The 16,408-nt window shown below is 44.5% G+C and overlaps 1 protein-coding gene across 6 annotated transcripts in view; it reads right to left on the bottom strand.

Annotated features, from left to right (window-relative positions):
* ADGB (androglobin) overlaps positions 1–16,408 on the bottom strand; it is a 299,037-nt gene that overhangs the window by 18,231 nt on the left and 264,398 nt on the right. For all 6 annotated transcript variants that reach the window (XM_019488363.2, XM_019488361.2, XM_019488358.2 and 3 more), the window contains 2 exons: positions 5,798–5,982; positions 1,842–1,997 (listed from right to left, as the gene is read on the bottom strand). In XM_019488363.2, the coding sequence (XP_019343908.1) occupies positions 1,842–1,997; positions 5,798–5,982 (341 nt within the window). The remainder of the gene's footprint in view (positions 1–1,841; positions 1,998–5,797; positions 5,983–16,408) is intronic.

Below are 16,408 nucleotides of genomic sequence, written 5' to 3'. Positions count from 1 at the left end.
ATAGGGCCTGTCCTGCTGCCCTCTCACCACGTGGGTGGCCCTCCTCTGAGCCCTCTCCAGGCTGGCCATATCCCTTTTGAAGTGTGGCGCCCAGTACTGGATGCAGTACTCCAACTGTGGCCTGACCAAAGTTGCATAGAGGGGGAGTATCACCTCTCTGGACTGGCTTGAGATGCACCTTTGGGTGCATGGCAAGGCATGGCTGGCCTTGCTGGCTGCGGTCTGGCATTGGCGGCTAATGTTCATCTTAATGATGCTTTGAACCTCAAGTGGGCAATTCCTTATCATTATACTCACTGCATTACAGATATATACAGGACATGCCACACAGAGATACTGATGCCATCTGTTTCCTCAGTAAACAACTTATCAATATCCTGTAGTTTATAACTCTGCCTGAGGCAGGAAACAAAACATTGTGATTTTTACACAGATCTGATCCTGGGTCACCTTCAGTAAGTTTGCAGAAACAAGCAGCCTTTTACAGAATGCCCTGCTGCCTTTTGTATCACAAGATAATGCAAGTTGGATCATTGCTTAAACTGACATAAGGCAGCTGTGACAAAACATTAGGTATTTCAACATAAATATATTTCCCCCTCCAGTTAAGCTATTATGGTTGTATTAGGAGCTTGTCAAAATGCCACTCATTGGCTGGCATGACTCCTCATCACTGGATCTGCAGGGTCTTCTCCTTGGATGTTCTTGCTGATGGAACCACAGTGGTCTACTTCTCATGGCTCATTTTCTGGTTAGACTATATATATGGTCACATTCCTTCCAGAATATAATCCAACTGTTTTTAGCTCCTTTTTCCTTATGCTAAAACCCCTTGATTCTCATCACTTAATCAATTATACTTTAAGTATCTCCTGCTCCATCCGGCTCACAGCCCATCCACTGTGACTTCCTTTCCCCATTCCAACTCTCTCTTGGAATAACCCAGGGTGGGATAGGGTGGTGGTAGGGATTACCATTTACCTTGGAGACTGTCAGTTCTGCATAAGCAGGACTCTTTACCAGAATGGGGGTGTCCATTCCTCTTCACCTCCTTGGGTCTCTTCTCTTCAGCCCTTACCCCTTCCCCTTGGCCTAACCTCAGCAGTTTATTTCCTCTCCATACCCTTCCTGGGTTCTAAGCCTTCTCTGTCTGATCTTTCTTCTGCCATAGAGATCCACTCTTCTAGCAAGTAGTTGTAAAGATACCTGTCTACATCAGCCTAGCACTTGCCAGCTATTATAGCATAAGAAGTTTCCTTGGTTTTCCTGAACCTCTGAACTGCCAACACTTAAACAATATAAACAACTTTTCATTGACTTTAAGAAATAGCAGGACTAGAAATGTCACTCAATAATAGGTAACAACGACTTGCATGGAAATTTGATCTAGTGGTCTTATTAGTCTGCTTTACTTTGGGGCAAAAGTAAAAAAAAATCTCTAAAATTATATATATTTTTAGATTTAGCAAAATAATTAAAGTAATAATAATGAGATAATTTTAAATAACCCGCTGGTCTTTCCAGACTTAACCCGAGTAACTTCATGAAATGGGGGGTATATTCCTGCAACCAGGTCTTCATGGTTACAAGGGTCTGCACATGTAGACCTGATTCCAGGCTAAAGTAATTGACAAGAAGCATCCCTTTACAGTTTCTCGCCCCCTCCTCACTCCTCACACCACAAGTGAAAGTCCCCGAGTCCCTACCCATCAGTACATAAATTTGTACTTAGCCAATATGTAGGCATCAAGTTATATCTTCTCTATGGCATTGCCCTGCCATGACACCAGCCTCTGGAATTTTTTTAATGATGTAACTGTAACAGGATAAACTCCAAGTACCTTGACAGCTCTGCCTGGTTCTGCAGACTCCCATGCTTGTTTCATGGCTTTGATTTCATCTGCTCTTTCAGTATCTTTCTTCACTTCTAGTGTTTCAGTCTCACCCTGCTCACTCACTAAACGTAAGATCCAGTAAGGTTTGTTCGGATCAGCTTGCTAAAGGTGGAATGGAATAAAAGAAACCAATCAATTAGTCTAAATGCATTATCTTTTTTTAAAACTCATTTTTTGGTCTTTGTTTATTTTTCATGCACCCCAGAGTTCAGCTTTACTTTGATATGCTTTACACGTAAACAGCAATTGGCAGAAGAAGCCTCTTATGCTAAGGGATGGAAGTGCCAGCCTGATGTGCACAGATATTTTCACAATTAGCAGGCAGCAGTTGCAAAGCAGATGGCTTGAATTAAATTAGCACAAAAAGTTTTCTTAATCCATTAGAAGCACATTTTAAACATAAATTGGTCTTGCTCAGACTTATCATAACAGTGAGATAAAGTAGGCAATCACTTTGGAAATGGATAGCATAAATTTTCTGATTACAGACCAAATCACGCCACGTTGGTCCATGTGTAGTACTCTTGGAATAGACTCCACTGCATTCACAGCAGTATATTATCCTTCTGTCTGGATCCTGCAAAGGACCCTCTGAGGCTCTCCCGGATCCAGACAGAGAGAAGGATAGACTAACCTGGGCATTCTTCCTTTCCCAAGCTCAGCATGGTCCAGGGTAGAACTCTAACTTTGCCTGAGGTTATATTACATTTCCATAGCCATGACTTCCACATGCAGAATCTCTGCCAGAAGAGTTTAATTGATGCTGTACTCACCACAGCTCAGGGTACGATGCTGGAAAGCCATATTAGCAGGGATTTGAACTGGGAGGAAGCCATGGATATATCTATGGGTTTATGTGCAGGTCTCGCTGACTGTTTGGTAAAACCTACCATACAATTGGAGAGATGTTTATGCATAAAAAGCCCCATGGGCTAGGGACAGAAGTTACATATAAACCAATTTAAGTGATCAGAAACTGGTTTAAACTTGTAACAGAACATAAGTTTCGAAATAGCCGAAACTAGTTTAAGATAAACCTGGTTGCATGTAGTATTGGACTTAACTTATTTGGGTCAAACCAGTTTATGCATTTTTCATCCCAGACCCCTTCCTGGTTTAAGTTAAATCAGAGTCCTCTAGCATCCCAGCATGCTCTGCAGCCCTGGGCTGGGCTGTGCTCTCTGCTCCAGAGAATAGGGCTGGCCATGCCCCTCTGCTCTCTAGCCCAAGCAGTGGTAGGGGCATGGCCAGAAGCTGGCCTGCCATGGCCCCCTGAGGTGAAGAGGGGAGGGGTAGTTTATTCTTCTCTCTCCTCGGGACCCCAGCCAGTGTCTGCCTGGCCAGGATATAGTAGCCCCTGTCAGGCATTTCCCACCCCCTTGCCCAAAGCTGCTGCAGGGAGGAGACAGGGGGGCATCACCAGCCAACTCCAGCAAATGGAAATGGAGTGGGGTTTAATTCCCTCCTCCCCTTTGTCCCACCCACATGGAGCTAGCCCAGGGCACAGCCAGCTGAGCATGCAGCTGGGAAAGCAGCTCCTGCCTGATAGCCCCTTCTACCTAGCCCTGGCCCCCACAGTGGTGCACACGGCACAGGCTCACCCCTTCAGACCTGAGCCCTGTTACTTGCAGCCACTGGCACTGAGTTTGGTGTGCCCTGTTCACTGTTCTCCTACCTGGTGGTAGGGGCGCAGCATAGTATACCAGGCGCCATCCCTGCAACTTCCTTACTGCTGTCGCTGTCACCATCGGGGTGCCCGCCCTGGCCGTACTGGTACAGCGGCAGCGAAGCCGTAGGGGTAGCACCCCACACTTGATATATGGGACCATGCTGCATCTTTGGCTCCCCCCCACCCACTCCACTGCCACCTGTGGCATGGCCAGATACCATCCTGGCATGACCCCATTAAGGAAAAGGGTGCAGGGAGCGGGTTAATTCCTCCCTCTATCCCCTCTCACCCTGGGGACCGGGTTTGCCAGCCTCAATCACTGCCTGTGCCACTCACCCGTAGCCAGGAAGGGAGGGGGTTGATTCCTCCCTTTGTCTCCTCTCTCCCTGGGGACCACAGCTGGGGTATGCCAGTCCTGGCCACCACCTTTGCCACTCACCCACAGCCAGGCAAACCCTGGCTGTGATTCCTGGGGTGGGGAGAGAGGGAAGAATTAACTCCCTGTACCTTTCACATTAATGGAGCAATGCCAGGATAACATCTGGCCATGCCTCTGCCCCTGCTGCTGGAGTGGCTAGTGGGGAACGACCCTAGCAGTATCCCCAGGTCATGGTGTCCCAGGGGCGCAAGCCTCTTCCCGGCGAGTAGGGCTGCACTGTGGGTGGGAGTGGAGTGGGCAGAGCTGCTGCAGACTGAGCAGGGTGAGTGGCAGCACGTAGGCTTGGAGGGTTGGCCATAGCCTCTCCCACACAGTGCACTGCTGTCACTTGCCCTATGCTGTCTGCAGCAGCTCTGCCTGACCTGCTCCTGCCTGCAGTGCAGTACCCTTGCCAGGAAGAGGCCTGTGCTCCTGGGACACCATGACTGGGGCTGCTGCCCTTTCAGAGTTACTCCCCCTTGCCATTCCAGCAGCAGGGCCAGCGGCAGGGGCATGGCCAGAGTCTGGCCGGCATGGCCCCCTTAGGCAAAGGGGGCAGAGAAGGGGTTTATTTCCCCCCTCCCTCCGGCGTCTGGCAAAGGGGGCAGGGAGAGGCTTATTCCGCCGCTCATCCCATGCAGGTACCAATCAGCAAAGACACAGTCAGGGCTAGCAGACCCTGGCTGCGGTCCCTCAGGGGCAGAAGGGGTGGAGCAGGGAATAAACTCCCTCCCTGCCCCCTTTGCCTCAGGGGGCCATTCCAGCCAGTATCTGAACATGCACCCACCCCTGCTGCTGCAGAAGCAAGGTGGGAGCACCAGGCAGACCCCGGCTCCAGTCCATGTCGGTGGGACAGGGAGTGGGGAACTAAACTCCCTCCCTGGCCAGTTCACTTAAGTCTATTGCTGGGGCTGGCCATGCCTCCCTCCCACCTCCAGCATAGTTTCCCTGCAGCTGAGGGCATGCTCCAGCACCCCCCGGTTTCTAGTCTGAGCCACTGCAGGCATGTGCTTGCATTTCCTGAGTCAAAAGTGAATGTCTATTTACTTGAAAATTGGTTTAATCTACGCAGGTTAGACTAACCTGCAAATATTTAATTAATTCAGGCTCTGGCTTTTTGAAAGTCTGTCCCTAGCCATGGAGACCTTTAGGCATTTCCTGTGGATTCTCTTGAAAAAGAGTAATCAACCTCTAAGAGTATATAGACAAATGGTTTGAGATGGATCTGATTGTCCTGGATTTTGGCCTGTGTTGAAACAGGAGTGGCACAGCTATTTACACATGTAGCCCTTCCAGGATGCACTGCTGCTCCTCTGCCAGTAGGTGGCAAGGGATAGCATACAGCTTGAACGTCTTCCTGGAATGAGTCACAAAAACTTTATAGACATATATCATGCCCTGGGAAAAGGTGACAGTACATTTCATCCCACATATTTCACAGGTACATCAAGCAGGATAATGGGTATGTATGTCTGTAGAATGCCAGGAAAAAAGGCTTTTTCCCAGGACAAATGCTAGGTCTATTAGAGGATGAATTAATACTGGTTTCCTATTTGTTCCATGTTAGTGTGTCTGCAATCTACAGAGGCCAATTAGACCTTTTAATAAGGACTGGGTACTAAAAATGGTTGATCTTTGCCTTTGCCCTTGGCTCTATTTTAATGACTTGGATCTTTGTTCATTTTGATTGTACAGAGTCTGATGTCACTTTTGATTGTAAATGGGCAGTAGCATCAATGAGGTTTATACAGTAACATGGCACTAAAATATATTTTCGTTAGCATTAGCGATAAGACTTCAGGAATTTAGTGTTACCTGAGATTCAGGTCGAGATGTAGGTGCTGTTTTATCTTTGCTAGACTTTTCTTTTTCTGCCTTTTCAGTTGCTTTATCTTTTGTTTTTCTGGTCGGTTTAGGAGTACTTGCAGATTTCTGGCCTTCAAAATTGTATGTATCCTGGTTTACTGCAAGAATAGGGTCTTCATGTTTCTCACCATGTACTGTTCATATGTATATTCATGAGGGATGAGGAATTGCAAGACATCATGGTCAGTTGTGAACAAAGTCCCCCATATTATATGTGGGATGGAATAAGAAAACCATTCAACAATGTAGAAAGAAAAAGAAAAATGAGTTACTGAATTGGAAACATGAAACATTCAGTTATAGCATTCTTTGGCTGACCAAGGGGTTAAAAACATTAGGGAAGAATTGCATTTTCAATTTAGCTTAAAAGTGGTCACATACTGATACCCTCATTTGCCTCATACAGTATTTTCCCTTGGGTTCAAATTGTGCATTTTCCATGAGCCCTGTATATTGCTGTACTGACCCAGCCTCAAAGCAGACTGACTCAGAAATTATAGCCTAACTCATGGGTTCTCCATGTACTACAAGTAGATATGCCAGCTGATGTACTAACAGAGTTGTATTGACCAGCCTGTTGGATGACTGGGGATGGAAAAGACAGAACTAATGCTTCATTTTTTCCAAAGCCCTTATAACCCCCCAAGTATAAGGAATGGAAGAAGAAAATATAGCACAAAAGAAAAAAAAAAAGAAAAGGAAAAGGGTCAGGAACACATAGGCAGGCAAGTTTCTTTGGGTAGATGTGATATATTTTATTAGACCAACTGAGTAGTTGGAAAAAAGTTCTTTGCAAGCTTTTGGGCACAATCACCTGTCTTCAAACATAGGAAGTCTCTGCTGTTTTGAGACTCCAAGGAATGGAAGAGATAAAGAAAAATAAAGAAATCTAAAAGAGCATGAGGCATTTATATATTGAAATAAATGGTGAACAATATCTCTAGGTGTACCAGAAAAGCAAAAGTTTGAGTTTGGAATATGAATATTATTGCCACTTAAAATTCCTTAAAACTTTAAAAAAATATGCTTAACTTCTTGATTTTGTTGCAATAGAGAAACAGGTGAGTCTATTTGGGAAATAAGGATTGGTGAGATTGTACAAGAAAAACATGACTGTTTTATAGCTCATCAGCATGTCCTGAAAAGACCATCATTTGGCACTATTTGCAGTGTCCTTACTAGGGCTGTGTGAAATTCTGCCAAGTGTTTTGTTTTGAATTTGTTTCAATGCGCTTCGAGCTTGAAACAGCAAAATCGAAATGAAACAAAAAGCATCAAAAGAGCTTTGAAACAAAGTGAGGGCACTCAAAACGTTTTCAAAGTTTTGAAACATTTTGAGTTTCAAAGCAGGCCGGTGGTGGGAGGCAAGGAAGAGCTAGGGCTGTGCTCTGAGCGGCTCACAGCCCCATGGAGCTCAGCCTGGCAGGAAGCGCAGCCTTAGGTCTCCCCATCTTCTGCTGCTGGGCTGCGCTCCGATCAGCTCCACCAGCCCCATGGAGCTCAGCTCGGTGGCAGGAGGTGGGCAGAGCCAGCGCTGTGCTCCACCTCCCGCCACTGGGCTGAGTTCCATGGGGCTGTGAGCAGCCTCCTGTCATCCGGCACACAGTTCCAGGGGCTCGCACCCCCAGGAGTGCTGTGGGGCTATGCTGGACTCCTCCCGGGGATGCAGGCCCCCGGACCTGAGCTCGGATGACAGGTTACCACTGCTACCTGGGGCCAGTGGCACGATCTGTCTTCTCCAATGCTGGGTGCAGGCTGCGCCCAACGCCAGTCCCAGGCAGCAGCCTCCTGTTATCCAGTGCAGATCTGAGGGCCTGCACCCATGGGAGGAGTCTGGCACAGCTCCGCAGCCCTCCTGTGGGGGTGATCCCCTGGATCTGCCCAGGGTGACAGGAGGCTGCCGCTGATGGCAAGTTTTGCTTTCAAGACTTTGAGGTGCAGTTTCTGAGAAACCTCTTCACCTTTCTCCTTGAAACTTTCATAGATTTCATAGACATTAGGGCTGGAAGGGACCTCGGAAGATCATCGAGTCCAGCCCCCTGCCCAAAGGGCAGGAAGTCAGCTGGGGTCATAGGATCCCAGCAAGATAAGCATCCAGTTTGCTCTTGAAGGTGTTCAATGTAGGCGCTTGAACCACCTCCGGTGGCAGGCTGTTCCAGACCTTGGGGGCTCGGACAGTAAAGAAATTCTTCCTTATGTCCAGCCTGAAATGGTCTTGTAGTAGTTTATGACCATTTGACCTAGTCGTCATCTCTTGGGGCGCTCTGGTGAACAAACGTTCACCCAGATACTGGTGGTCACCCCTGATAAACTTATAGGTGTCCATCAGATCACCCCTGAGCCTGCACTTTTCCAGGCTAAAGAGCCCCAGGGCTCTCAGCCTGTCATCGTAGGGTCTGTTTCCCTGACCTCTGGTCATGTGCGTGGCTCTTCTCTGGACTCTCTCAAGCTTCTCCACATCCTTTTTGAATTGTGGAGCCCAAAACTGGATGCAGTACTCCAGCTGCGGCCTCACCAAGGCCGAGTACAAGGGGAGAATGATGTCCCGGGATTTGCTTGAGAAGCATCTATGGATGCAAGCCAGCGTCTTGGTCACTTTACTAGCCGCAGCATTGCACTGCAGGCTCATGTTCATCTTGTGGTCAATAATGACCCCCAAGTCTCTTTCTTGCATAGTGCTAGCCAACATAGCACTGCCGAGCCTATAAGGATGCTGCGGGTTTTTCTTCCCAAGGTGGAGAACCTTGCATTTATCGGCGTTGAACACCATCAGAGTCTCGTCTGCCCACTTGCTGAGCCTGTCCAGGTCAGCCTGGATCACCTGCCTGTCTTCTGGTGTGGATGCTTTGCCCCAAAGTTTGGTGTCATCGGCGAACTTGGCCAGTCCGCTTCTGACTCCAGTGTCCACATCATTAATGAAGATGTTGAACAGTATGGGTCCAAGGACAGAGCCTTGGGGGACCCCACTGGTCACAGGACACCATGATGAGTGACTTCCATCAATTACTACCCTCTGGGTCCAACCCTGGAGCCAATTTTCCAGCCAGTGGATCGTGGAGGACCCAAGGCGACAATTGGCCAGTTTCTCCAAGAAGCAGCAGGCTTCATGCCCCCAGAAGGGGCTACCATCCCTGCAATTTACATCCAAATGAGGCAAGAAATGACAACATTTTAGGCATTTTCATGATTCCCCATTATAGCAAAATGTCAAAATGAGTTGAAACAGCGAAAGCTTCGATGAAATGGGACAGTACTTTGAAATAAAATGAAGTGATGAAATGAAACACTGTCCCTTCAAAGCAGTGAAACAGATGTCGAAACAAAATGGTGTTTTCCACAGCCCTAGTCCTTACTGCTGTTCTTATTCTCTTCTAGTGAGTAAAAACGACTGTGTAATAAGGCCCAGCCTAAGGTTACTGAAAGTCTATGGAAAGATGGGAGTTTTTCCATTGGCTTAAATGAGCTTTGGATAAGTGCTATATAGTGTCATTCTTGAGATTATATAGAAACATGTAATAATAAATATAAAATGGAGAAATATACATTCTGTGTACACATTGATACGTTATTGTTATTATGTTGAAAAAAATATTTTTCTCATGCTATTTAAATAATAAATGATGGCACTGTAGTGCTAAACCTAAGTTGATTCAGAATCACTGAAGCATACATTAAGAAATGAAAGCAAAAATTAAAGAATTAACTGTAAATATTGAAGATAATAAAGTAACTCTAGAAGAAATGCTAATATAAAATAAATCTTGATGATACAACTTCAAATTACAATATTACTGCATAAATTACTTTCTATTTAATTTCATATTAGTAGAACATATCTCCACAATAAATAAATTTGGTATATGTGCCCATTTCTGTGCATTATTCATTGTAAAGTTAAATTATTTGTATATAAAAAGTTCATTCATATGAATGCTCCAGAGACATGGCATTGTCATTAGCTAAACAATGCTTGTTACAGTCATCCATGTAACAGGATGTAGCTGATTTCTTTTTAACCTTCAGACCCATCATATTCTGAGTTGTAAGTATATGTACCAAGCAGGGGAACTTGTGTGAGGTGGTTTCCTCCATTCTGCAAGTGGAACACGTTACCTTGCATTTAGCATGTGCCAAGGAAGTCCACAGGGACAGATAGTATAAAGCAGCTAGTATGCTTTTAAATCCCACTGCAGCTTATTCTACAATACCTTTCTCACATAGATCAGTTCTTAGACACTGCAAGGGATAGATAGTCTTCAGTAACATGGATTCTAACATGGATAGAAGTGTAACATGGATAGATGTGTAAACTGTAGAGAGCTTGTAGAACTCAACATATGACTTGACACATTTTTAAACAGCCCCTCCCTACACTTTCAGGTATATTGAAAACTAACAGTGATCATCCCAGATACATTGCTCCAGTTGTGTGCAGATGCTATGAAGCTAACTGAAATCATCTCTTGAGAACTGCCCCAGTGGGCACGTCTACACGTGCACATTAACTGACCAGTAACCAAAATTACAGCGCAGTATGGGTGCACATCTACATGTGCATGCCCATCCTGTGCAGTAAATATGGCAGATTGCACCGACTTGAGCACCCAGTTAGTTACTATGCAGTAACGCACATGTAGATACCTTACTGGGCAGTAACACTGTGTGTGTAGACTGACTTGGGACTAACTCCAGGCAACTGGTCTGCTCCCCTGCATCGCCTCAGGGAGAGAGGAGGCACATGGCGTCAGGGCTGGGGAGTGGAGTAGTTCCCTGGAGCCAGCAGAGCCTCATGCGAGGCAGGCAGCAGCTCCTCTCCGAGGTGAGGCAAGGCAGGGCTGGGGCTCCACACCCTCACATCACCTCGAGGAGCGAGGAGATACATGGCATCAAGGTTGGGGAGTGGAGCGGTTCCACAAAACCGGCAAAGCCCACGCCAGCCCCCAGCCCTGCCTTGCCTCACCCTGGGGAGGAGCCACTGCCTGCCCCATGTAAGACTCTGCCAGCTCTGGGAAATTGTTCCGAGGGCTCTACCAGCTCCAGGGAACTGCTCCACTCTCCAGCCCTGATGCCATGTGTCTCCTCACTCCCCGAGGCGATGCGGGGGAGCAGAGCAGTTCCACGGACCCGGTGGAGCCCATGGAGCAGTTCTCCAGAGCCAGTGGAGCCCCCATCCCTGTCCCTGTCTCTGTCCCCACCCCTGCCTCACCTTGGGGAGGAGCCGCTGCCTGCCCTGCATGAGGAGTGAGGAGATTACCTTTGGTAAGTGTCCCACGCCTTTCAGTTCTATCGATTGACTGTGTCTGGCCCATGCCCAGGCCACAGCATCAATTCTATCAATTGCTTGTGTCTAGCCCATGGCTGCCCCACAGCATTCCACTGTGCTGCTTTGGGCAGCAGCTAGCATGGAGAAGGGTGGTGGCCGAACACTGCCTGCTCCCACCTGGACGCTTACTTTGGCACACTTACCGGCAGACCACACCATGCCGAAAGGGGGAGGCAGGACCAAAGTTGCACGCTCACAGACTGAAGTGGCACGCTCACGACTGCTACTCCTTAGAGGAAACATTGGCTACATGACAGGCTTTTCAGCCCCAGTTCCTTCTACCTCTGTTCCATGAGACAGAAGGAAGAGAGGTAGAGGAGACTGGGGTGGAGCATCAGAATTCCCCACAGTGAGACCTGAGGAGCCCCCACCACCAACCCTCCCTCTCCAGAGATCTCCTCCACCTCCTCTTGCATCCTCTGGCTGGAGAGTTGCGGTTGCATTCAACTGTGAATTTTGAAATATTCCAGCTACAGAGCACCACAGAGCCTGTACACATGTACACATCTGACACATTTGCTTTCTGAAGTGTTTCCAAGTGTGATTCACTTGGAAACATTTCAAAAGTTGCTTCATTTGTACCCTATGGCAAATCTAAGTAGCTAATTAAGTGACAGACATTTTGTAGCCCTAGAGCTTGGACGTATGGAACCAATGAGAGTTCTGGTATAATGATAAAATGTTTCAGGAGTTACACTTACATTTAAGTTGTTAAGCCCTTTCCATTCACTTATTCAGTTGTATTGGGTGTACAAGCAAAGGAATTAAAACATGTCCACTCCTACACCGTTACTGTCCATGCACATGTTTTCATCTTGCAGTAAATGAAAGCTAAGCCACAGTAACCTGCTTCTTAGTGAAACATGGGAAATCTACTATGGATTAACCACAGTCTAAGTGGCATAGGGGCAATTACTGTATAACAGCATGGCATTATAAATTCTCCCTTTGGTTTATCACATGGTGATTAGTTTGTTTGCCTGTGCCCACAGACGTTAGACTAAAGAAGCTGTTATCATCATTCAAACACAGGCCAAAGGATCTTACCAAGTGATGCCTGAATCAAGCCTATACCTGCTTGCTGAGATGCACTTTATCTTTCAAAAAGACATCCAGTTTTGATTTCAAGTGATGGAAAAATGATCATACCCTTAGGTAGAACATACTTCTTCTGACTTATATTTGAGAAGCTCTTATGCTTCTCCTGTCTGCAGTTGACCATTGAGATCTGCCAAGAGATAAGCCCTTCGGTAACAGAAGTGCCTTTTCTTTGTCCCATGAAATCCCATTCAGATTTAGGTGAGAGATTAAGTGTTAATTGCCATTCTTGGCAAGTTACTTAAATCAGTAAACATGGTGAGGCTTGGTTCACGCTGATGCCCATGGAGAGTAATTACAGATGAGTCAGGTGTAAGTAAAGGAATAGGAACAGAGCTGGGCTTGTCTGCTTTCCTTTATAAAGCTCCAGACTAGAGCATGGCCTCAGTGGCTCATTTATTCCCAACTCTGTGGAGCACCACATCAGACAGGAGATTTCTACACCTCCCAAGAGAATGTATAAGATAAAGGGAGAGTCCAGGACAGACTTTCTACAAAGACCCCTTACACTCACTAGTGGCGCCAGCTAGTACCCATCTCTCTCCTGTGGGGGGTAACACGTAGGGTAGGAGCTCCCCTAACTCCATAAGCAATGGAGGGAGAGCTAGGGCAAGCTGGGTGTCCCTGAAGACCAGACCAAACTTCATGTCCACCAACCTGATGGAACCTGAAACCTAATCCCTAACCTATTCTGGAAAAAGCAACCTTGTATTATTGCCACTTAGTTATATTAAGCTGGTAGCTCTTGCAGTGACAAGCTGTACCACAGTGATGAAGTTTTGGGATTCAAATCCTACTGGAAAAAATTGTTACGTTTACATATGACAAAAATTGTTTTTACTGGTTTTTTTGTTTTTTGTGTTTCTTAAGTAGATAATCACTCAAAACTTACATTAAAACTTGAAGTTATTTAAGTTTCAAGCACTTGGAAATTAGAATATGCTGAATGGACAGCTGTCTATTACTTTCCCTCCCCTGAGTATATGGATTATGCATTTCATGATCACATACTATTTTTTTCCATAGAACCCCTGCCTTCTTCATTGCAAGGTATGGAAACACAGGGACAGAACTGAAGTTATAGAGAATCAAAACTCTGGCATTTTCTACCTTTCGAATGCTTGATGCAGACACCTAAACAATGATCTTGTAATGTAGTTTACTTTGTGGAACAATGTTTAGCATCATTAAAAATAAAAAAGCACTTCTAGTGATTTTAAGGAGAAGAAGAGAAACTCCAGCAAAAAATGGTAAATGAAACTAAAAAATTTGAGCAGGGTATTGGTTTTCAACTGCAACAGGATTACAGATATGGATACTGGAACTAGCTCCCCCAAGTCTAACTTTGATTTTGGGTTGAACACAAATTCTGTAACTGAAAACCTCTAAACTCTGAAAAGTTATAAACCAAATTAATATTAATATTTAGGTTCATAAACCAAATTAAAAATTTAGTAGCTCAAACACATCACCTACAGGAGCACCATAGGTGGACATAATATTTTACAAACCACAACATATTTCATATGCCGAAGAGCTCATTTCCATCTAAAACATCTGTAGAGTTATTTATGATCGACATGAGTAGATTTGTTTTAAAAACTCAGCAAATGCTAATGTTAATATAAAAAAGACAAATTAGCTCCCGTACAAAAACATACTGCAGGGGGCACTGTTGTCTTACATTAAGAAGTGCCATCAGGAAACAAGAAGGTTTGTTACAGGAATTTTCCATCTGGATCAATGCAACTCTTAAAATTCCAATCATGAGATGGTATCCTTTCAATTATGTACCCATATTGCTATATGTATGAATTGTGCCTAAAAATCAATCCTGGCTTTAAATGTGTATTGTGGTTTTCTAATTTTCTGGGGAAAAAAAAACTTAATTTGTTGTACCCCAAGGGAGCCCGAGATGGTGAAGCCCTGTGCCCAAACTGCTTTAATAATTATTTCATAATCAGAAAAATCTGTAATCATGTTTGCTGCCAAGTATTTCTAATGTAGTATTAACATAGCTTGTGCTATCTATTCTAAACTGTCCAGATCAAGTACTGCTATTAGTATTACCTTTGGTACAAGTAACAAATATTACCATTAACCTAATTTGTAGTACTTTATTATGTACCTTACTTTTAAGACAGACTAGGGGGCCTTTAAATTAGGCATTTTTTTGTTTCAGTACAATGCAGTACTTTTGGATCCCTGCATAAACAGAATTTTAAGTGCAAACAGAATCCGATTAGTTTGGAAGACAGCTACTGTCAGGGACTAGAGAAATCTCTGTTAACCATTAAGCAAGGTCACATTATTCACCCATTTAAAATGTTCATACTAGGCCAAGTCAGGAAGCTATTACTCTCTTGTGTAGACTCAGTGACATCAGGCCAAATAATTCCTAATAATTTCTCTTAAAGATTCTGGACTGCCATGTGTCCTATCAAGGGTACTCTGGGGTGCTATGCAATCTTAGCACTGATAAGTGTGCATACACAATTCCTGTTTGAGATTTCAAACAGGAATCCATAGTTCTAGAAATATTCTGACCTGTTGTTGTTTTTCTGAGTTTTTTTGCAACAGGAGAATCACTCAATTATTTTTTTGTAGCCAAAACTGAGTGAAAACTAAGAACTGGCATTTTCCAAGTCTAACAAGGGATGCCTTGAGCTTGAATATGTTGAGAAGCACTACTCTGTGAGCTTGTTCTCAACCTTTTTAGAGTCAAGCAACCTCTTGGAAAAGGCCAGCTCTCAATTTTCACTCATTCTTTGGCTATGGAAAAACAACAGGGAAATTCTTCTGTTGCAAAGAATTAAGAAAGATCACACCAGCATAGAATGGTTTTAACACTGTGAATTCCTATTTGAAATATCTAGATTTATCTTGTCAATCATTTTTACACAAATAACAGTGCTAATGTTGCATGGTGCTCTGCATCATCCTTGAAAGGATCTCCTGGCATACCAGGCTGGCACAGCATGCTAGTTTAGAATCACTTCTCTAACTGAAATCAATAGCAGAACTCCTATTAACTTCAAAAGCATAGGATCAAACCCTGTCTGGAAACAGTATTTCAGAATCTAATTATAGATTAAAAATATCCTTTCAAAATCAGTTTTTTGAAGGGACGTGTGAAAAGAAAATTAGTCAACTAAGAAAGAGATTAAATTTTTTTGGAAAAATGTAGCAAATTACTGGGAAAGAATAAGGCATGTTTGGAAAATGTCAGTGTATACAAATAAGCACGTCCAGCTGACATACATTCAAACTATTCACATAATTACTTAAAAACATTATTAAGCCACCAGCAAATTTAGCTGAGTAATTCTGGACAATTAGGGAGGATTCAAAAAGACAGAAAATCAAATGTGCTACTCAAAAAAGGAATGCTAATTCTAATTTCTGTTCCAAATAAAAATGAAACAATAAGAGAGAAAGGTGTAACTATTTAGGAAATAAGATATATTCTGGGCAAAAAAGCATGAATTAATATATCTCAAACTTTGCTAAATGAACTTTATTTTGTGTATGTGCACATATAAAACAAATTGCTAGATTATCCAATTGCAGTAGATGCTTAGATTTTAGTAAAGCGTCTCCCAGAACCTCCCTAAACTACATGGATTAAAAACTGACTGGAACTTAATGATTAATGATGATATGTGAAAGTTTACAGAGTTTGGGAGAAGTGCCTTGTGGGGTGCTGTAGGAACTGATGTTAAGTATGATTTTGTTGACCATCTTTATTAATGAGCTGGAGAAAAGGTTTAAGGCACGTTGGTGACATTCATGGAAAAAAGTTGGCTAAACTCCTCCTCTTAGTACAGTCCCATTTGCTTCCCTTATTCCCTTCCCTCAAATTCTTGTCTTGAGTTTCATTATGGACCCCTATCAGTCTAGTTTACAGTGGCAATGGCAGCAGTGGGTGGGTTCTTTCTTCCCTGCCCAATCCTACAGGTGTTTCCCACTAGCCCAGGAACAGGTTCAGGGAGAGGGAAATCTGCCTGTTGCTGCTGCTGTCCCTGGCTGAGCCTGGCATCCTGTGCAGCTCAGTTGGAGTAGGGCAGGAGCAGCTCTAGAGCTCCTTTTTCCTTCAGGGCAGTTGGGGACAGAGGCAGTGGCAGGCAAGGGAGGGTGTG

The sequence above is a fragment of the Alligator mississippiensis genome, chromosome 1 (genome assembly GCF_030867095.1).
Source record: "Alligator mississippiensis isolate rAllMis1 chromosome 1, rAllMis1, whole genome shotgun sequence".
Classification (NCBI taxonomy): Eukaryota; Metazoa; Chordata; order Crocodylia; family Alligatoridae; genus Alligator; species Alligator mississippiensis.
This window is presented reverse-complemented; position numbering and strand designations above follow the sequence as displayed.